Here is a 23,079-nt window from a genome sequence, read left to right as displayed (position 1 = left end):
TTGGGGCAGCCACACTGAAAGAAAAGTTAGAGAAGCATACTTCCTCAATCCCCTTGTAGATCCTACCTTTTTACATTTGACCCTTCCTATTTATAGATAACCTTAACTATATTTACAAGGAGCAGTGGATCACAACCCAGGGGAGCTGGGGGGGTTAACAGGTCGACGAACCCGCAGTAGTAACCTGTCAGCGGTGGGATTCAAATCTGACAAGTGTGCTTCTCTAACCTCAAGGCCAAGCCTTCCCCACCACTGAAAGCCCTGTCCCCAAAGATCTGCAGTCTGGTTTGGGGGGTGAACAGTTGACCCGTTCCTGAGGATCGCTGCTGCCATGACAGTATAGATGAGATCAGAGACGTACAGAGGTGCCACAACTTAGAAGTTATATAAAATTTTTGTGTCCCAAATGGTGCTCTTTAAACCTGCCTTGCAAGTCTTTGCCTTGGGGTGACTGTAGACAATCCTGTAAAGCACTTTACGATTGCTTAAGCAGGGAATTGCACGTTACAAGTTAAGTACTTTCCTACTTTATTCAGTTATTTCACTATTCACTGCTACTATATTCATTTTTTTAAATGAGCTATCCAGACAAGAGAGGGAAAAATTACTATAATATGAAATCATTAAGTGTTCAGGGATATGTAAATGACAACTCAATCCTCACCATTAGAAGCATATATAGAAGAATGAGATTAAATATACTGATAGACTGCAGCTCAGGAGAAGTTGTGACAAGTAGCATAAGAAAGGAGTAAAAGAGACAAAATGTCTGATAACATGAAAAGAGGAGGTCTGTGAAATGACTTGAGGGAGCCATGTGACAGATGATGGAGAGATGCCTGATGGGCAAATGAAAGAGAGATTAGATGGATTTGACCTCATAAATCCCTACAAGAAAAGGTTTTTTGAAATGTCACTTTTCCGAGTTGACTTATGTCATGAGAATTCTTGGTAAAAATGGTTTATTTGATAAATGTTGTGGTCCACACTGCAATTCACAGAAGCAGCTTGTAGGTTGTCTCCAGTGGGGTTTGGCAAGGTGTTAAATAGTTTCAGATATTTCTTTCTAATATGTGAGTTGGACATTTGTGCAGCTTTACTACAAGTGTTGCGTCCCAGCTCAGTTTTTTTTTTGTTTGTTTGTGTGTTTGTTTTTTCTTTTTCAATAACAACATTCTAACAACTTTGTGCATAAATAGTGACAATTTCTTTTTGTTTTCTAAATTGTTAATTTAATTGTAGCTGTGTGTAATTGTTTCAGCTTGTTTTAATCCAAATCCCCTTTAATGCTCCAAAAACACAATTTCAGGTCCCGTCACATATTCTTTCTATTAAACACTGAAATTCTTTTTCTAATTTTCATTACTTTGATAGTAGAAACTAAGAAGCTATACATCTTGTATACCTGGGGTATCGAAGTGAGCGGTTCTCTGAATATTCCGATAATCTCCCCAGATTGGATGTAAGAAATGCATCAAAAGCCTATTGAGAATTTTACCAGATATCTTTGAGCCACTTTGCTGCAAACAGATTGCTGTTTTAAAGGTATAATACTTTGTTCTTATTCTATTGAGGGTTTGATGGTTTTGTTCTTCCTTATCTCACCACTTTTATGTGAAGTTTGGATCAATCCTTTTATTGTCATTTCATTTCTAGAATTGATTTGTGCTTTATGATAAAAATAATGCCTGTCAAAATTAACAAGTTAACGTGGATTAATCCATCATGATTATTTTGATTAAACGTTTTCAATGTAATTAACCCTTCTGCAGTGCACAATGAAGATATGTGTCCACAGGACCTGTCAATTTCCAGCTTCCCATTCATTAATGCACCGCGGCGCATGCTGGGTGCAGTGTGGTGCGTTCTGAGTGTTTCGCCTCGCCCTTCATTTGCATTTGCATTACATAGAATCCTTTATGCAAATGAGGTGCGGGGACATGAGGTCCGATGCATCCCGGAACTTTTGTAAAACATATAAACTATCTGTAGTGGAACCACAACGAGGACAGTTTCAGCAACTCTCCAACTTATTTCTCACCTTATATGCTTTCTGCAGTAGTTTTTGCTGAACGGTTTTAGTAATAAAAGAGCGAGTATATGACTGAGCCACCATCTTGGCCTGATTTGAACTCCAGGAGCAGACAGCCCTGAGCGATGCATCTCCTGTCAGACAATGTCAACAAGTTAGTTTGTTTTAGTAGTTGCTGATAAAGGTTGATAAACACATCAATGTAGAAAAATGTTTGTTTGAAAATAGAGACGTTTTCACATGAACTGTTAAGTGTTTAATGGACACGTTAAGTGCATATATATTCTTTTCTTCCTAGAATGTTTTCTCCTGCAAAAAGGATTAACATTGTTTAGAAATCTATGACATTAAATTGTGATTAATCAAAATTAATCCACAGCTAGCCTGAAAATAATCAGATTAAAATTCTAATCGTTTTACAGCACTAGTAAAAATGTAAAAAGTAGTAAGTAAAACTATCACTGGCATCTAATTTAAATAATATAGGTATGCCAACACAAAGTTGGTGTGTGGTTATTAGGATGTTTATCAGAGTTGCGTCTGTCAATGTGTATTTTGTTGTGTTGATATTCAAATCAATCTCTGTTCCTAACATTCTCAAAAGTACAAAATACTGTTTTATTCGCATCAATAAAAATGCTAGTGAAATAAGTGAGTATCTACAATGAAATAAAGAAAAGTGGCTATAATAATCAAAGCTGCAACATCTCCACTCAGATTGAAGTGAGATTTGTGTCCCTGGGATCAATTGAAATAAAATATTTCCTAGTGGCTAGGCTTTCAAAGCTTGTGATGCTCAAATTGCTGCTGTGTGATCAATACTGGAAAAAAAATATACTTCTACCCCTTTCACAAAAAAACATAAATATAACCAACAAACCTTATTTCATAAATGCTGCCAGTGGAGTCTTTGACTCAGTCGTATTTGTTTTGACTGACAGCATCTATGAGCTTTGTCCAAAAACAGCTCGGTGAAAGCAAGCCAACTCTTCAGGCCAGAAAATGACCAAAAGAGAAACAAATTAATCTTCTTCCATTTACTACACCGATCTGAGCTAAAAGAAGGTGCAGGCAGGGTACGCCTGCAACAGGTCGCCACATCACAAGTCAAACAGAGAGAGGGATACTTTCAAACACTCTCATTCACAGTCACAGGCAATTCAGAGTTACAAATCCGCTATCTCATGCTAAAAACTCTCTCATCCGCATGGAAAATATTCAAACTCATCACAGAAATAACCCCAACCCCAGACTCCAAGTGGGATTAACTGTAATAAATATATTTATATGCAGTATCTTTTCACAATGGTAAAATTATTTAGTTGGTTTTTTTTAATGTTTAATATATGTAATGTTTCAAACCATCTGGTTTGGTAAACAGGCAGGATTCTTTCACGTGGGGTCAGAAATGTCTTTGACATGCAGGCTTTTCCAGCATGAATTTGTGATTTGCCTAAAATAAACAAGGCTAAATAGGATGTGAAATAAACCATTCGAGCAAGGAACAGCAGTTTCAAGGAAGCTTCAGTGTCGCAGCACAGTTAATATCCCCATTATCTGTCGACTTTCTTATCCCCCGTCCCTGTCTTAATGCCCTCTCAAACTACTGTGTCAAACTACATTTAGTTTTCTCTATTATTTTTTTTCCCAGAGATGCCGAGAGATTAGATCTGCTCCTGATTATAGGCCCAGCCCTGAGATTTCACCTCCTCATGCAGCAGCACAACACTTACCACCTATAATACCAGCTGCCATATCACTGTTTCCTTTCTTTGTTAAATGAGATTGTCACTCTCTTTAAGTGTGTGATGCTCTGCTGCATAGTTTGGGGCTCTATCTTGATAAAGCTGTAGGCTTTCCCGTAATGACCCATGGATCAAGCTTTTGAATAAATGCTGTGACAAATACATGAGATACACTCACAGAAATAGCAGTAATGATCTTGTTTTTCAGGGAGTTAAAGGATTATCTAATGGCATTACTGAAAACATCTGTCTGAGCGTCATCCCGCACTCGTTCCATTTCGGTTTTGTTTACTCGCTGGTGGCAGATGCTCAGTGGCAGCGGTTTGACTGTCATACTTTATATGGGGGGGGGGTCTATACATTTTCTGGTAGGAGAGAGACATCAAGTGGAGTAGAGATTTTTTAATCCTCCAACCCAGTGTCCCTTGCCAAAATAATTTTTAGATGGCAGTACTTTGTCAGGGAATTTTACGTTATGTGTAGAAAGCAGATTATAGATATCAGATTTGCTAATATTACAGACCGGGTACCAAATAGCTCATCTCCCTCATACAGTCTGGTCTGGCCTCTCCTCTTCAGCGTCGTCCTCATTTCTGACATTTCTCTCCCTCTGACCTCATCTGTCTTGGCAGAAATACTGCAAATACAAAATAGTTTGTAAACTTGCATCTATCTCTTTGCATCATCCCTCACTCCACCACATTTTTACCTTTATTTCTTTCCCTCTAGTTTAATCCTTTTTTTCCCTCCGTCCTCATTTAACTCAATTGTACTCATTTTTGGAAATAATGATGGTTCATCACTGCTGAGCTATGCAGCTTCCTGTGGGGGAAGCCTCTCTTCCTGGGCCAATCTGCTTGTCCCCCTTATGCCAAAACCCACTGGCTTGCACACAATGGGTGGATGGTAGCTGATGTCTGGAATGTAATGGAATAAAATATGAGCCCCTGCCAGATGTACAGAATAAATCACACGTGTGTTTTGTGTTCAGGGGAAGGTGAGCTTGTGTGCATATGTTTGTGTGAGTGCATGTGAGTGTGCACTTGAGACGCAAACACACCACATATGGCTCATTTGAGCTGGCGGCCCACGATGGCAACTGTGCAGAAGCAGTGCTGCTGCACCGGCACTCACCTTGCTGACCTGCTTGTCACTCTGCGTCCTCTGAGGGCCAGTCGGCTACTGCTGCTATTATTAGAATTTCAGATGTAAAAAAAAAAAGCTCACTGGCAGCTCAGTCATATGGACATACTCACCGAGGAGGAGAGTTAAGCCTTCGTCTCACTGCTGGGAGAGATGGTAACAATAAAGATGTTCCTCTGTGGAATCAGAGCAGCGCCTCTGGTCAATCCTAATCCTTCCCTTTCATATTCATACTTTCAGCTGTGTTGGTCAAGGTGTGACACTGGAGACTGTACTTGCTTGAAGCTCTCATTTCCAATTTAAAGACATGTAAGTACTCTATGAAAATCTCAAGCACGGATAAAAAGTACGACCTTGCCCTTGTTAAGACGTGCATGGATTTATCTCCAGCCTGCTGCACAGTGAGTCATCTTTGCCTTTCAAGTGAGTCCACACAAACATTTGCAAAGGTAATTGCACCTGGGTGTTACAGCTTACAGGTACACTCCTTTTCTCCATAAACCAACATGTTTAAAATATGTTTGAATTCCTCTATCTAAACCTTTATGGTAAATCCCATGGTTATACGAGAACGTTTAGTATTCACAGCTAAAAGCCAAGTGTACCATTTATTATTCTCATTGCAAAGCAACAGTTCACTTTGTGGTTCTTGCGTCATACAATTTTCCTGCATTAAGACTTCCTATTTGAACTACACCAATCAACCAAACGTTGGTCTAACATTGCATAAGTCCTCCTTTTGCTCCCTGTATGTGACAAGCTGGGATGCTTTGTGTATTCTAACACCTTTCAAAGAGAGCCGGCATTAATATCTGCAGACATTTCAGCTTCAGTAGCTCGTCTGTTTGCTTTGACCATTGGGGCTGCATGCATCAGTGAGCCTTGGCCTCCTAAGATCTTGATACTGGTTCACTGCTTTTCCGGTCATCTAACCATCATAGTTTTGCTCGTGTAAACTTCAGGTTTTTTTTTCCATTTCAGGAAAAAAAGTTAACTTGCCACTTTAGATATATTCTGTACTAATAGTGCCACTGTAAAGACTTCACTTTTGGTCATAATGTGATGGCTGATCAGTGCAAATCATTACCCCTAAATCTCACACTGGCACAGTAGTTAGTCTCTTCACCACATAAGTAATTTATCAAAAGCATGTGCTGTGAAGGCATGTTTATGAAGCCTTCACAGCAAACTCAATGTACTCTATGCACCATTTACCTATCACACAGTTAAAATACATTTTATTAAGACATGTCTTAAGCTCTGAGCAATAGCAAAAATGATATGAAAATCTTTAAAGAAGTGCCAGCTGAATCTGATTAACTCTTTGAATCCTTGGGAAACTTCTGACACAGATCATTATATCGTAAGCAAATACAGGAGCAGCGACAGGAATAGTCTGATGTGCCCACACAAGTTTGGCTCTTCAGAGTCTCTTCATTCGAGGACATCTTGTTTTGGTACCAAGGTGAGGCAAAGAGAAAAAGCAAAAATGTAGTGAGATGCTCATCGAATGTTCTCCCAACACACTGAGCAAATTTGTCAAAAAGACTGCCGTGTGGAAACGGTATGAGGAGAAGAAAATAGCTGACTTCAAAGCTTCAGCTCATATGAGATTGATGTAAAGCTTCGACCACTTGGTCAGCTCTGTACCTCCACCAGTCAGCCGTAACATCATGACCAATGTTATGTGCACCGCTTTACAGCCCTGACCTGTCAAGGCTCTGCCAAACCTCCTGTGGTTGTATCTGCTAACAAGATTTCAGCAAAAGATCTTTTTAAGTCCTGGAAGGTGAGGTGGTGCCTTCATGGGATCGTGTGAGCCCCGGCCATTCATGACCCTGTCGCCGGTTCTCTGCTTTTCCCTCTTCAGACAATATTTAATATGTATCGACAACCGCAGACTGGAAAAAGCCCACAAGAACTGCAATTTTGGAGATGCCCTAGACCCAGCTCTTTAAACTCACTGTTCAAAACTCCTTTCCTTTTGCTTCTAACTTATCAATGCTGATGACGTAACAATTGCTTCCTGCCAAATATTATCCACCTGCCAACAGGTGCCATGATAAAGCGATAATTAGTTTTATTCACTTCCCCTGATAAGTAGATGCTTATATATTCAACTACTTATCGAACCATATGCATCCCGGAGTACATTGCTGATGGTTTTTGATATTCTGTCAAGGTGCATGTCAATTAAAACTCATTTAATGTGAGGTACATTAAAGTCCATCTGTATATAAATCAACTCAGTAAAGCACTATAGTAAAGTGTGTTGCAGAACAAAACCAAAGTCAAATTTAATAAGTTTAGTAATAACTACCACAGTGCTCACATAACCTATACAGTGACCTTACTTTATAAGAGCACACAGTAACACAGCGCCTTGTAAGAGTGCAGGAATCTGTCCCAGCAGTGACACAGACTGGTCAGATATCCGATCTGTCCTGGTCAAAATATTCACGACTCTGCTTGGCAATTTAAAATCACAAACACATTTGCATGTGTTTGGAGTGAGAGAGAGAACGCAGAGCCTCAGGAGGAAATCCACACACCCTCTGGGAGAACATGCAAACTTATTATGGAGAGGGCTTTGGCTGAAGATTAAAAACAGAAGCCACCTTTTGAGAGGACCGTGCTCACTACCAAGCTGCTCTTCTGCCAAGGTAACATGTCGTTGGTCCTTGGTATTCATGGCATAGCTTGGTTTCTTTTTAATTACAGAACCTGATGACAAATAGTCTGTAGATATCCCAAAACTGAACCAATAGCAAACATAAAAACACTACTGTTTACTATAGACTCATATGGATAGAGATATTCAAATTATTCAAACCTTTAGAACGCAAGAGAGCGTTCTCAATAAAATAAAAAAATGTAGCTCTTTTTGTCAAGCTTCTACTGAACATCTGCGATCAAATCAGTGTGGAAATAAGGAGGAAAACCAATTTACACATGGGATCAGGCCACCTGTCAAAGGCAGCGTTCTTTAATCTGGTAACCCTGTTGACCATTCACACACTCGCTGGTATAAGATGCATAGAAATTCATGGAAAAGCAACTTTAATGCAGATTATGTGAGTTTGTCATTCCACTTAAATGGCTAAACATCATTTGTCACATCAGTAAATGGAAGCCTCTTAAGAGTCACGGGCGCTTGTTTTTACATTAGAATACCATCAGGAAAACCAAGTTTAGGATTCCAATCAATATTTTGCCTTATCTTTGAGCAAGGCTCTTCAGTCCTTTTTTGGTTCTGTTGAATTCCATCAGAATATATGGAAACATAAACTATCAAGAACGTATTTAGTTTTTTTAGTTTCATGGATGAGTACTTAAAATGAAATTGTCATTAGATATGTAGATATACTTATATAGCATTTTGAAGCCACAACAGGAGATCCATTGAAACACAAAAAGCATACCCTTTGCTTTGTAGTTACATTATAATGCATACGTTTTATATAGTGCTTTTCTGGACACTAGAACGACGCTTTACATTGCATTATTCATTCACTCCATACTCGATTGTGGCCAGCTACGTACATAGCCACAGCTGCCTTGGGGTAGACTGACGGAAGCAAGGCTGCCAATCTGTGCCATCGGTCCCTCCTCCTCACGTTCCCTCATCCAGGTACTGACCAGACCCTACCTCGCTTAGCGACTGAGATCTGACGGGATCGGGCTTCCACAAGGCGGTATGGCGATGGTCATTATTTAACTTTGAAGGCAACTCTTCATATAGCCCTCAGTGGTTGTACATGTCCTCTCTTGCAAGAGTTGTTGCAAGACTACAACACGAACGACAACCAACACATCTTGATAATGGCCTGCGAGGAGATCTTGCTTCATCTGTGCTCTGTTCAGACTCTAATTATGCTTTAAACAGCCTGCGTGGAGTTCATTTTGGAGCATATTGAGGGTTGCTTTTAAGACATGTTTGCTGTGCATAGTCTTTTGATTGCAGCATTTGCACTTCAGCAATGACACCAGCCCTCATTTTAATTGGGCCAAACCTGAGAAATGTGATAAAACCTTACAGACATATAAGCTCACACAATTGCTAATATTTTGACAGGAGTTTGGTGTGATGAGTTTTTTTCTTGTTCATGACAGTCTAATTTGGGACCAGTGAATGATGCAAAGCATTCTAGGAATTACACCATTTAACATATCTAGACTGGGAATTTAAAGGACATCATTGATTAGTGTACATCTGTCTTCACAACAAAATGACACATCATCGTTTGTCAGACTGAAAAAGAATTTAGAACTGACAACCTCCAATTATGAATAATCCAAATGCTTGAATGTAAAGTACTGTAGCTTTAACCACTGTACTTAAATTACTACTCTGTCAATAAATCACATTGAAAACTGCATGTACAATTAGCCACAAGACAACATAAATATGAATTGACTAATCAATCCAGTCATATTGTCTTCTACCTTTCAGACACGTCTGTGCAACGTGCAATAACTGCAATCATCTAATCTTGTTGTGGAGTGACAAGAAAAATTAGGTGTTGTTAGTCATATATTGACATTTTGAGTAAAGAGAAATGCTGTTTTCGATGCAGTGTATACTAGAAAAATGCCCATGCCACACTTTTTTAAATTGTTCCCAAGCTAATAGCCCAGAGAAAACATATGAAAAACACCTGCAACTTCCCAATTCACCAATGACCACAAACCTTTCATCAATAGTTATTCAGACAGATGGTGCAACCCTGTTAGTTAAATTCAATCCAGTCATTTTCATCAACAGATAAGTGCAGTTTGCCATAGAATGGCTTTGTGCGGGCTAACGGGATGTTTCAGAGACAGGAGAAGTTTTGCATTCTCTTTGTCTGCTGCAACATCGCTGAGCTGTAAGCCACCAGTTTCTTTTTCATGGTGGCATCAGAAGAAATTCCTCTCAGACTAAGAAAAAGGATATCATCTCCAGAGGATGGAGCAAAAAGATTAATTTGCCTTCATGCCTCTCCTGCAGCATGAGGAAAATAATGTGGGTGAGCGAGATATTATTCATGTAAAGCATTTCTTCTACTTGTTGATGAACAGTACAATTAGCTGAAATCCATCGCCTGTATGTTAATGTGCACATGTTCTCACGCTGCACTGTGTATGTCTGCCTGCATGTTGTATGTTCTCAAGGTTGTGTTTGCACCACACAGAAAGCGCAATAGTTTTTACAACAAAGATTCCAATCAGTTGGCAATTTCTCACACATATTGAGCTGTATGCTAAAGAGCTAATTAACAAGCGCTGCTATGGCGTTCACAAGCTCCTCTGACATCTTAATTAGATCTTAATGACATTTCAGCTGGAATGGCTGAACTGAGTACCCTGAGATGAGGCAGAAACCAGTGCTGATACAATGAGAGAAATGGGGAAATGACAGACACTACAAGGACAAGAGCAAGAAGGAATGGAGAGGAGGAGTGATATTTATGGAGCTTGAGAATGGGATAAATGTAAATGAGGAGGGACTAGGGGATAGTGTTGCTTTTTACGCACCCAGCAGTCATGTCGTATGTCCTGGTTTGAGATAGTGTGCCAGAAATAGGATTTGATTAACACTGATAAACTTTTCATTCTGTCATCCGTGCTCTAACGCTCATTCACTTCATCACCATCCTTGCCTCTTTTCCTCTGTCCCAGTGGGAGAGGGGACTATACGTCGCCCGGTAATTACTCTGCTCATCTCCCAGTAGCATCACACGTCTCATATCGGCCTCTTAATCGGATTCTCAGCATTTATTACCATGAAATTTCAGTGTACTCACTCTGGAAATAACACTTCCAGTGGTGATGGTGTGATAATGATATTTCTGGCAGATAGATGGCTGATTAGATACAGTAATCTTCTGTCGAGCTGTGTTTTGCATTGTAGATGGTTCTGCAGTGGATTGCAGGGAGTAGTGTTTTATTTATTTATTTATTTATTTTTTGGGTGGGCAAGCTGTGTATTTTTAGCTAAAAGGTGGATGCCCATTTACACAACTACAGCAAACTACAATAGAAGAAAAATGGGCTCCAGTGAATAAGGAAACCTGAGCATGAGTATCATACCTTAAAGCAATATATAGATATTAGTGATTTGTGAGTGATCGGGGATCGGCAAATGCAGCCGATCACCCCGCCGATCTAAAAAAAAAACAACAACAAAAAACGCGGTCTGCAATGTCACCTAATAACCACAACAATCAGGGACTACAAGCTCCGGTGTAGCTGCAGAAGCAAGAAGCAGGCGGAGCGGGGCCATAGACCTATAAAACTAGAGTTATATAGAGTGGTTTATGTGTTTATGTGCAGAAATCTACTTCTAAATTTCTATATGGTCTGTCTGCTTCTGCTTTTTTATTGTGTTTGGTGAGTCACAGCGCCCCCAAAGGCCTGGCATGTGTACTACATGCCCTGAAGCCTCTTGTTGAGCCGTGTCCATAGTGAGGTGTGGATGGTTTTTTGGGAGAAGGCCAGGGAGAACAAAGATCGTTTAAAGAGAAAGAGAAGAATTTTGATTCAATAAGTGAGTTTTACAATAATTTCTCGCAAAGCAAAGCTTCTGCCAATAGTGCTTCTAGCTTCAGACATCTTAGTTGCTCCAAAAATAGACTATTAAGTATATTTGCAATGGCAATGTGAGTATCGGATCGGGAAAGTATCGGTATCGGCCGATACTCAATTCTAAAAAATCGGATCGGTATCGGGGGCAAAAAAGTGTGATCGGGACATCCCTAATATATATATATATATATATAATTAGACACCTGTAATTACCTTGCGTCTGTTAGCTGCATGTACATATGTATGTATATATGCAGCACATACAGGTGAAGTCAGAACCTTGACAAGGGAGAGATAATCGATTTAAGCCTTCAAAGGCAAATATTTATTTGCCAGATGAGCAGCTCGGTTTCTGTCTTCCAAGGCTCAGTTGACCTGTGCTGCCCTTCACTTGAGAGCAGCCATTAGAGGAGTCAGGACAGGGGAAATTGGAAGAGAAAAAGAGGGAAACCACAAAATACTAGGGGACAATGATGAGGAGCCTAGAGAACACAAACTAGAGATTGCATCAGAAAAACCGAGGGAGGAAAAGCTAAATAGAGACTTTGCCTGAAGCCCCCCTTGCGACCATGGAGCGAAGCAAGGAGTCAACATAAAGTGAATGTGGGTTGAAAGATTGGGCAGCAGGAGACACATTACTAAGAATCTTGGTTTCTCCAGATGCCATTTCAGCGTGCAGCCATGTCTGTTTATCACTCACTTCCTCTCTTCCCAAGCCCTCCATCTCATCTCTATTCTACCCCTTCTGTCTAGCCTAAATCTGTCAGAATACAGCCACAAATACCTTGCAACAACCACCTTTTACAACCACCCCCTCGTCACCCCATCTATCCTGCTCTACGATGCCTCAGGATTCTGTTCCTTCGCTTCTTCTCGCTTTTATTCATTTTACTTAGCCTTTATGGGTTTACTTAGCATTTTATTCGCCTATAAAGGGCGATAAAAGAAAAAGGCTTGTTTTCTCGTAGTGCAATCTGCAAATCTTTTGAACAGATCTGGGTCCACAGATGCCCGGTTAATTTGTGAGTTGTCCTCTCAAGAAGGCTGAGATTTCATTTTTCTTCTGCCACAGCTGGAAAGTGGAACATTAGGAGCACACGGTCCGCACTAGACTTTCACAAGCTACTTGTGGCATAAAGCATCTAGTCTGAATTGTTTATTTTCATGCAGTAAACACAGGCTGTTGCTGAGGCTGTTCCCCCTGTTTCCAGGCAGATGTGCAATAAATCTAGGCCATGGACAGACAGACAAAGGCCTCTGCAATCTGTAATCTCCTTATTTGTACTGTTCATAGCTTTCCTTGTATTTCTTTGTGCAGCTTCCTCCTTTTTGCAGCCAGAGTCACTGATGACCCATTAACCCTTGTCTGGCAGAGCTTTAACTACCAGACAGCTTGTGCTGTACTTTGGCCATGGGCTGCCAGTCATCAAGAGCAAAAGAATAGTAGTGTGTCACCCTGATGTGCTGTGAGTCAGCCATTGACTGCCACTGTTGTCAGACACTATATAGACACTGTATCTGCAGCAAGTGGATGGGGATTGATCTTGTTCAGTGCTCCCATAATCCCGTCTTGTCTGGCATGCTATGTGTATCGATCTTCATGGTAACAAACTGCGAGAGGTGCGTAACTGTACTGATTACTGTGTGGCTTCATCGCAGGTTTACAGAGGCAGACACCATTGTGATGGGCGATGTGACGTATGGGGCCTGCTGCGTGGATGACTTCACTGCCCGAGCCCTGGGAGCTGATTTCATGGTGCACTATGGCCACAGTTGTCTCAGTGAGTCTCTTTACCGTCCATTTTTCTCTCTCTATCTCTGTCAGTGTGCAGCCTGACTGCACCTCTCATAGGAACACAGAGTAAGAACCTCATCAAGGACTCCCACTCATCCACACTGAGTTGCACAGAAAACAGAAGCACCAGAACAGAAAGACAGACAGAGGAGAGTATCGAGCAATGGAAAACTTAACTAGTTAGTGCAGTTTGCTCACTCTAGTATGGAAAAGCATATCAGACCTTTGGAGCCTGGACATCACATTTCTCCAGCAGATCAATGGGGAACATGCATTACAGTCGTCCTTTGAAAGACTGGAGCAGTTGTGGAGGACCTTCACCTTCGCCCCCGCTGTCTGTCTCCTGCGAAACATGGGGGGAAATGTTAAATCAATACTTTTGATACATCTCAGCAGAACAAGCTCACCTCTCCCAAATACCACGACTGACCAACAGAATCCTAATGCAACTCTATGACTTTGTTTGTTTGTTTGTTTGTCTGTTTGTTTGTTTGCTTGCTTGCTTGCTTGTTTGCTTGCTTGCTAGGTAATCATGAATGCGAGTGCAGACGTGCTTACAAGAAATCAGACACATTTCAATTTATGCTGAGATTAATCTGGCAGACATGAAGTTGAAGCAAATTTGAATTGATCTCCAGGATTTTCAGAGAAATCAAATGAACTAAAGATTTTCCAGCAAAATAACAAGCCAGAATGTGAGCTTGTGTGTTTCTGACCTCCACCGCTCAGTCACGACAGCGTCGTCTGCAGCATTTCCCCCGCTGATGTCAGCCACCTGTGGGAGATAAAAGACACAGCATTCAAACAGAGACACTGACTCTCCTGTGTTCCTGCATTTCTCTTTCATTTCCTTTGTGGTATCAGCTTCTTAGTTTTATTGTCCTCTCATGCAGTGTTTCAAAACTGAAAAGCACCTCTATTTCAACAAGAACAACATGGGAATCACCACAAAAGCATGTTTTAAAGTTTTAATAAGGTTCACAGATGTGAGTGAGAGGTATTTCTTTTTCTTTTTTTTTTTTTAAACCTTGTTGACATTTAATTAGTAAGCATCAGAATGGTCACAGCAAAAAAGCCAAAGATAAAATTGCAAAATACAAAAAAAAAAAAAAAAAAAAAAAAAAAGCTGGCAGGAGAGCAATGCAGAAAATAAAACTTTTTATGTTATGGTTGTTTGCCTCCAGAAAAACAAGGGTAGGATGTAGCAGCCTTGCTCGGATAATGAAGGCTCGGCTGCCAGAAAAACAAAAATGACTGGACCAGGACTGGATCGTCTTACAGTCCAAGGTTGTTGGTTCCACATGTGTTCTTTTCTCAAACTGTCACCGCTCCCTGAGGTGCTCCAAACCTTCCAATTGCAGCTTCATGACCACTGGTTTAAGTAAACACAGAAATATGACCAATCATTTAAAGCATTTCAAGACCACATCGGCGATAAGTATTTACCGTTTAACTAAATCAAAGATGTGCTATTTTAGCAATCTTTGGAGTATATTACTTGTTAACTTGGGTACAACAGTACCCAATAGTACAAGGATCTTTCTCCACTGAATCTGAAGTGACCAAATACTTTAACGTGCAAGAGTAACAATGTTGTAACTCCTGCTGATAATATTTTGGGAGATTTCTGGGATTCATCCATGAAATCACCAAGGTGGCCAGTCCTGGACAAATTGGCAGCTGATTGAAATCAGCACACTGTAATTCTCCAAACAGTGGTTGCTTCTTATTGTTTGCAAAACTTTTCAAAAGCCTCATCAGCCTCTGAGGCATCCGCAGCCTTTCTTCGGAAGGCCTTTCAGAGTTCTTGGTACAATGTCACCGTACACGTGACTAGCAGAGAGGGATGCAAAGCCACCAGTTCAATAAAACATCAAACCTCTGTATTTATTTGCTCTTAATCTGAACCATCCAATATGAATTCACACCACTGAGTTTATATAATCAAAGAAAATAACAAAAAAGAAATATATAGTCTTATTTTTTACTCAGTTGTTTGATGTGTCACTCTTATTTATAAGCACGGTTATAGAAGATGTTTGGAAACTCTAGGTTGGGCTACCAGGGCCTTTCTGTGTGGAATTTGCATGTTATCTCTTCGTGTGCACGAGTTTTCTCTGAGTACTCCGGTTTCCTCCTACAATCCTTCCACGAAAAAAAACATTTTCATTGTGTTTGCTGCCTTTGCCTTTAGTTTGGTGGGATCGTCTCCAGTGCCTCACAACCCTGTGTTGGATAAAGCTTTACTGAAGTTTAATGGATGTTAAAGATAGGATGAAATGTTTGCTGCTCCAAAATCAAAAAGTTTCCAGACTTTGACGTAATAATCCTGCTCTTACTTTGTCATTGTCCAGTAAAAGAAAGAAAAAGCAATTCCAGTGTTCTATTTGAAAACTTTTCTCGTGTGACCTACTTTCTTTCTCTTAAAAAAGCTGCAGACTTAACAAACATTACAAATAATTATGGAGACCAGAGTCTTGTTTTCAGTTTTCATGCACACTGTTCTCTTTTACTCAGAGGCAGATCAGACTTTTTACAGATATGACGTCATATTGGCATGAAAACAAACTCTTGATATGAGTAAGTTGTTGCTTCGAGACCACGATTAGTTCAGGACTACATATAGAAGAAGCTGCATTTTTTATGATATTGAGCCCACGTACAATATGGAATTGATCCTCTGAGTATGTATTGATTTTTAACAAACCATTAAAAAAAAAAAGAAAAAAAAAAGAAAACTGCATGCCACAATCTTTTCTTTGTTGTGCTTGCTTTGATTGCTCCTGGTATTTGTTTACATGAGCATTGTTATTATTAAGTAGCTGTGCTAAGTGACCTTATTGCTGTGACACATACGAATAAACCATAATGGGGCGAGTGAGTCCTGTCTGTCTCACTGACAGTGCCTCTAATTGCAGCACCTAAGTGCTCTCAGGCTACCATGCTAATGTGAACACAGATCGATGTCACTTTCCTCTGCCCTTTATGTTTTGGAGTGCATACAAACAAGCAACAGACAGCTGTTAGTCTCAGTCTACTTTTTTTTTTTTTTTTTTTTTTTTACTTCTCTCTTCCAGCCCTTTTTAGTCTCATGATATATTTAACTCCCTGCTTTCTCACTCAACATGTGGGCTGCAGCATAGTCAGGCTTTTTAAATAGCCTTCCATCCCTTTTCCTCTCCCTCCCTGTTCAATCACAGGCCCATTCATCACTCCTTTCCCCCTGTTAATTGACAGCCCACCGCTCACGCTCCAGCCAAACACACATCCACACCCTCTGTATCTTGTTACTTGTTCCACTCTGATTTACCCCGCCGTACCGTTCAGACTTCATATAGATAATTATGAAACCCCCTACCCCGACCACTAAATTAAATTGCAGTGTTTTCCTGTCCACTTTCAGAGGAATCGCTTGTCTTCACTCGGGTTTACATCCCAACTCCTCTCAGTCAGTTGTAAAGTTGTTGGTTCTCTGAGCCACTCCTTCTTTATTTCTTGTCACTGTGTTGATGACAAACAGCGACACAACAAAAGTCAGACTGCCTCCCCAGGGGCATAGCATTACTGACATGACACAAACTCCATAAACTGCAAAGGGCACTTCAGCATATGAGGGATATCCATGCATAAAAAAAATATAAAAAATAAATAAATGAAACAATAAAACGGTAAAAGCTGGGCAGCCATCCTCTTAGGTGGGGTCACGGGCGCCTGGGGTGTGGCGGGTAGATGATTAAGCACTTTGAAGCTGTTGAGCGTGTATTTAGGGATTAGTGGGGCTGCCTCTCTTTCAATTGTCAAACTGGCCTCAATTTAGGCCGGCGTTGTCCAGCCTGGGGCTGAGGTGATGCAGTGGTTCCTCACAGGAAGACTATTCCTCGTTTAAGCCCTTTCACATTATTGACAATCATTCAGCACAAAGTCACACACACACCACATGTCTTTGGATTGATGAAGGAATGGACTATCTGAACAACAAAGACCCATGCAGTATTTCCACCCATATTAACTGGCATCATCTCCTTATAGCTCTAACTTGAGAAAAGCAGGTGTGCAAGACTAATGGACAGATGTCCACTCTTGGTCTTGAAGGGCTGCTGCCCTGCATGTATTCAGGCTGTCCTTGCCTGAAAACTCATGATTGTCATGAGCATCTCTTTATCACCCTCTGTGACACATTTACATGGAGCACACTGATGTAGGCCATTACATCCAGTACAACGTTTACATTAGAATGGATCACTTGCTTAATTATAAAAGAAAAATGTCCTCTTCCTCCCAATCAGCAAATTAAATAAAATACCAAAGGAAGAATAATTACAATTGCCAACATAAACAATAATTCATCTTTTTTTCTCCATGCCATTTTTCCCCCCTTCCTTTCTTGGATTCTCGCCTACTTTGTTCATCAAAATCTAACTTGGCACGTTTATGGCTACGTCTCCTAGGCTCGGGCGCGTAGCAAATGGCCTGTGAAATTAATGGCATTAATAGTAATCGCATGTGTCCCTCTCCTTCCCTAAATAATAGAGGTCTTTGCATCAGTTCAGTGAATTCCTCTGCAGGAATCTCAGTCATATCACGCAGGCGCCCACTTTCACATATATGTGTGCATGTGCTGCGTCCTCTCATAGCTGTGTTGGGAAACATGTGCAGGACTTTAATGTATGAGGGTGCATCAATAGTGTATGTAACTCAAGCTTACCTGACATAATATTGTGAATTATTCATCTGTCTTTCTTTTGTCTCTGTCTCCCTTCAGTCCCCATCGACTCCACGGCAGGTATTAAGATGCTGTATGTGTTTGTGGATATCCAGATGGACAATGCACACTTCCTGGATACGGTCAAGTTCAACTTCCCTCCTGGACAATCTCTGGCACTCGTCAGCACTATTCAGTTTGTGGCAGCTCTGCAGGTAATTAAGCTGCGTGTCTGATTGTGTGTGTGAGTGATGCAAAAATTCAGCTGCGCAGACAAAGAGAGCTGAGGTGGAAGGATTCTATATATTCACTGAGCCAATTATTGTCGCTTGTGTGTATTATTCAGTACACACGAGTATATCTGTGGTGGCACACTACTTCAACCTCCCTCTATCTGTGCCTTCTTAACAGTGCTTTGCTTCCTGAGTCTCTTGTTAAACTATAAATCAAACCACTACAGTGGCAGAGCTTGTTGTTTTCCCCTTGGCTTATTCATTTTCACAAATCAAATGTAAGGCGAGACTGATTTGTCGTACTTTTTAACCCTAAACTTGGCTCTGAATCATCATTTCTCGGGCAACAAAATGTAGGTCCACCATTTTATTGTGCCGGCGCTAACAACAATCTGATTAATCATCTATCTATGGTTTACGCGCCCTAACCCAGGGGATGTGGGAAGCTGGAGGGAATCTCAGTCAGGTGAGGAGAAGATTACACCATGAACATGTCACGTAGCTGACTCACATACACATATCTACTCTTAAGGTCAGTTTTATAATAGAGGACCAGGGGGAAACTGCACAGAGAAAACATGCAGACTCCATACATACAAGGCCTGAAGCACAGAACTGAACAGGCTGCTTCTGGTTGTGCGAATAAGGAAATCCATCCATTTTCTCCCGCTTATCCGTTTCCGGGTCGCGGGGGTGGCAGTCTGAGCACGGTCACCCAGATCACATTGCACCGATTAAGAACCTTCCTGCAGGTGGTGAGCCCACGGGAACGAATAAGGAAATGTTTATTAAAAAAAACAAAAACCTTATGTTTTCGTAAGTCATAACATTCTATTTAACAATTTTCAGTCAAGTTTTGTATAAGCACCTTTTCTTTCAAACAATAATTCAAAGTGCCTCACAATGAATTCACAAGGCCTCTGAAAGCAACAATAGATGCAAAAAGGCACATGCATAGACATCAAATAGATATAGAGATGTTTGTCAGTGTGTGTGTGTACGCGCGCGCACACACACACACAAGTTTGTATAAGTAGCACCATTCAGACAAACAACTCAAGATGCTTCACAAGAAGTGAGGACCACATTAAAATAAGACATTAAAGATGCATCAATTTTTATTTGGGATCTTTAAAAACAAAAGATAAAAGCAGGACAGTGGGCGGTTTCAAAACATTACAGAATTTACATTTCAAAAACAAATATAAAGCCACAGTGGACAAATACGAAACCAATATCTACAGATGATCCTAACAGTAAGATTAGTGTTTTACAATTTAATAATAATGAGCCGGAAGTTTCAGACAACCTCAATTTTTTGGGTTATTTTTGCATAATGATTAGTAATTCTAAGTTAGACCATCGTAACAAATGCAGTTTGAAACCAAAACAAAAAGCCACCAGTGTCTGTAAACACAACAGGAGCGCTCACATATACATTTGTACCATTTGTTGGTGTTTTTTTGTTTTTGTTTTTGTTTTAAAGATTCACGGCTTTTTCTTTTTATTTCTTTTCGAACAAGCTCACTCTCCACACTTAAGCTCAGTTCAAGTGTGGGTTTGACAAATCCAGCAGCAGTTATTTTGGATTTGAAAGGTGAAATGAACTCTGGGAGGCCTTTCAGTTCAGTGCTCAGCGCTGCTCTTTACATAAGCGGTGGCAGCAGCTATAGTATTAAACTCGAACACCCTTCTTTCAAGCTCGCTGCCTCCTGTTTCCATAATGCTTTTTGCCGCTTTCATTTGCTGTGTTGAACCAACTCTACTCTGAGCCTCTGCTAATGTAACCGGCGCTATTTTTAAATCGCGCTCTGCTCTTGTAGGTCGTATTATATGTTGGGGAGGTTTGAGAGCATCTGTGTGCATATGTCTTTGTGTGTGCCTTCGTTGTGTACTGTGTGTATGTGTCTTATGTTGTGTAGGCTTGTTGAGGTCATGTAGTATGGGCGGGAGATGCTGGGGTTCACCCGAGTTCTCTGCGGACTTCCTTAAATTAGCCTTAAAACATTAAATTTATCTCTCCACCTCAGAGCACGGGAGCTGTTCGCTTTCATTTTAGTAATTGTCTGTTCTCTTATCTTCTCACATTCTAAATGAATGAGGGTATGTACAAGAGTTTATTTTTCCCTCAAATATTTAACTCATCTTTTCAGCGAATATATCTTTAATCAATTTGGTTCTCTTCTGATTTACATCCTTTGTCTATGTATGGTTCCATTGCAGTATTGTAGACAGGATGAGACATCTTCCATTCCTTGCACGATTCGCCTCAGTCCGTTCTTCATCTTTTGACTATTTCTCCCCCCCCCCCCCCCCCCCCCTTTCTGTGTACACACAGTCCATAGTGCATATATTTAGAGCGCTGCGATATTTTCTTGCTCGAGCTCTGTGCACCTTCAGTTTGAAAAGAAGTGATGGACACAGCATTGAAGCTCCAAGTCCCAGCTTAAATTTAAAAAAAGGTCAACACTTTCAAACGTAGCCGGACGCTCGGCGGTGAGACTTTCTTTGACTTTAGGTTCAACTATTCAACAAAAAGTGATTACTTTTTAAAAGGACTTTACCTCTCAAATATAATGTCATTTCCTAAAAAGTCAGGGGAATAGGTAGTATTGATACTAACAGAATGAAAATATTGTTTAGTGAAGAATAAGAAAACAGACATTTGCTATTTATTGGTAAGAAAACATGAAAAAAGCTGTAATGGTACATTTCTATGTTGCGTGTCCCACCTTAGTAACAGCCTGTTGTGAGATGTCTCATATTATCAACTCTGAATTGGTCATATATCTTCATTGAAAAGGTCAAATCATGTCTTGCTTTCACCATGTTTCTACATTGTGCTGTGAGTTTCATTGAGAAACCTGATGAGCAGAAGTGAAAAAACTGTCGGAAAACATCAGTGATAAGATGATTTATAGATTTTTGTTGAAGGCAATACAAGCTGGGAGAAGTAATATGGCACAACCTATATCACAACAATTTTCAAGCGGCTAATGGTTTATTTATACAGCTATGCGTTCTTCAAGAATTAACCTTGGCACATGCTCCGATTAGTCGTGACTATTACTTTTCTTGGTTATTATCTGAAATGGTCCTGTGGAGTAACAGAAGAGTGTGCTATCCATGGTCAAGAGGGAGAGTGAGCTGTTACCCTGTTAGTAACGATTATCAGTCAGTAGGAGAATAAAACAAAGAATTTGGAAACTCCTTAACAGATTTTCCTGATTGGGTTGTGCGATAAACTTTTCAATTTTGTGACTGTTATTTTCTTATTTTTAGTACTAAAACTCTTTCAACCTCATTGAATATGTGGTACAAGAAGGTGAAAGTGTGAAGAGTTATTAATGGCCTACCCAAAAAATAAATAATACTATGAAACTGGAACAGCGCATTGGTTTTAACAGTTTGACATTTATTAAATTTTACTGAAACTGACTTGTGAATTTCCTATATTTTTAAAACCATCTGTGACAATGTGTCAAAGTTTTTCTTTTTCAAAGTAAAAGTCTGATAGGTTGACAGTGTTTAATATTACTTTGCGTTGGTGTGACTGCAATCATAGTGATCTAGTGAGGAAAGATTTATCTGCTACATTTCTGGCCTGTTTTTTTTTTTTTTTATTATTAGCCCGAAAATTTAGAAGCACGAAAAGCCTGGGCTTACATATTTCTGGGTTTTCAAGTTAATTCCTGCAGTAGTTATATATTTAGACCTGCTAAAACTTGTGCATGCAATAAACAGTTTTCTTGTGCAAACCAAACCAAAACTCTCTGTCTCTTCCTTCTTGTTGCAGGCTGTGAGCTCAGTCCTCAAGCCAGAGTATGATGTGCTCGTCCCGCAATGTCGCCCGTTGTCACCAGGAGAAATTCTGGGCTGTACCTCCCCTCGCTTGGACCGTCACGTCAATGCCATAATGTAAGAAAACGTCCTCCAACTCACCGACTCAACCCAGATCTGGCTTTCTCTCATCAGTTACTAGAAATTATCCAGAAATCCAGCACTGACTCACCCAGTCAAGTTCTCCCCCTCCTCGGCTTGCCATTGGCATGCCCACCCATGTCACAGGAGGAATAATCAGTATGACGTTACACCAGTAAGAATTGGCTGTGGTGACGATCAATACCTGTGTGCAATAAGCAGCTGGAAACAGCCAGATGCTGAACCTGAATGGCAGTGCTAAAAATACCCTCCAGTCTGTAAAAACTATTGAATTGTATGCAGTCTAACACATTTTGTGATAACACGTCCATATTATCATCCTCCTTTCAGACTGTGTGTACTCTGTGGGATGAAAAGTGTCTGAAGATTTTGTAAATTTGTTTTTATTCCTGTTTTGAATCCACTGAGTTTCTTTAATTTAGTGTAAGTGAAGAAAAACAACAGTGTGCATGTTTCTGAAAAGGCCAGTTATTGTGTGTTTTCACCATACGACTCCGTGCATTTGCAGTTGTCAGAGTCGTGCTTATTCTCCCTGCTCTCAGGGGAAGAGAGTGCACTTGCAAAGCAACAAGACCAAGTGACAAACAACACCTCCGCAGCCACTTTGCGTCCCCGCATCTAGTGTCATTCCACCACAGAAAAATCCCATCCTTTCTGCTGCATGGTGAGATAATGTCAGCGCCCCCCACCAAAATCATAATTACACCTGAGCGCGTCACCTCTTGTCTCTAATCTACACACATTGAGTGTGTGTGTCTGTGTGTGTGTCTAAAACAGCCAAGTGCACGCTTTTTTAGTATGCACAAGTGGAGACAACAGCTGTGTTGGTGCGAGCGTCTTTGTGTGTGTGAAAGACGTGGAGGGGCGAGAGTGTGTTTCACCTACTAATCCGAAGCGCGCTGTCTTTGATGTCAGTCGTG

At 40.5% G+C, this 23,079-nt stretch overlaps 1 protein-coding gene across 1 annotated transcript in view; it reads left to right on the top strand.

Moving 5' to 3' along the window:
• dph1 (diphthamide biosynthesis 1) overlaps positions 1-23,079 on the top strand; it is an 85,530-nt gene that overhangs the window by 33,014 nt on the left and 29,437 nt on the right. The window contains exons 4-6 of the mRNA XM_080459422.1: positions 13,147-13,268; positions 18,045-18,199; positions 22,014-22,135. Coding sequence (XP_080315548.1) covers positions 13,147-13,268; positions 18,045-18,199; positions 22,014-22,135 — 399 coding nt within the window. The remainder of the gene's footprint in view (positions 1-13,146; positions 13,269-18,044; positions 18,200-22,013; positions 22,136-23,079) is intronic.

This window comes from Lipophrys pholis (genome assembly GCF_963383615.2).
Source record: "Lipophrys pholis genome assembly, chromosome: 3".
Taxonomy (NCBI): domain Eukaryota; kingdom Metazoa; phylum Chordata; class Actinopteri; order Blenniiformes; family Blenniidae; genus Lipophrys; species Lipophrys pholis.
Note: the sequence above shows the minus strand (reverse complement) of the source record. Positions and strands in the feature narration are given on the sequence as shown.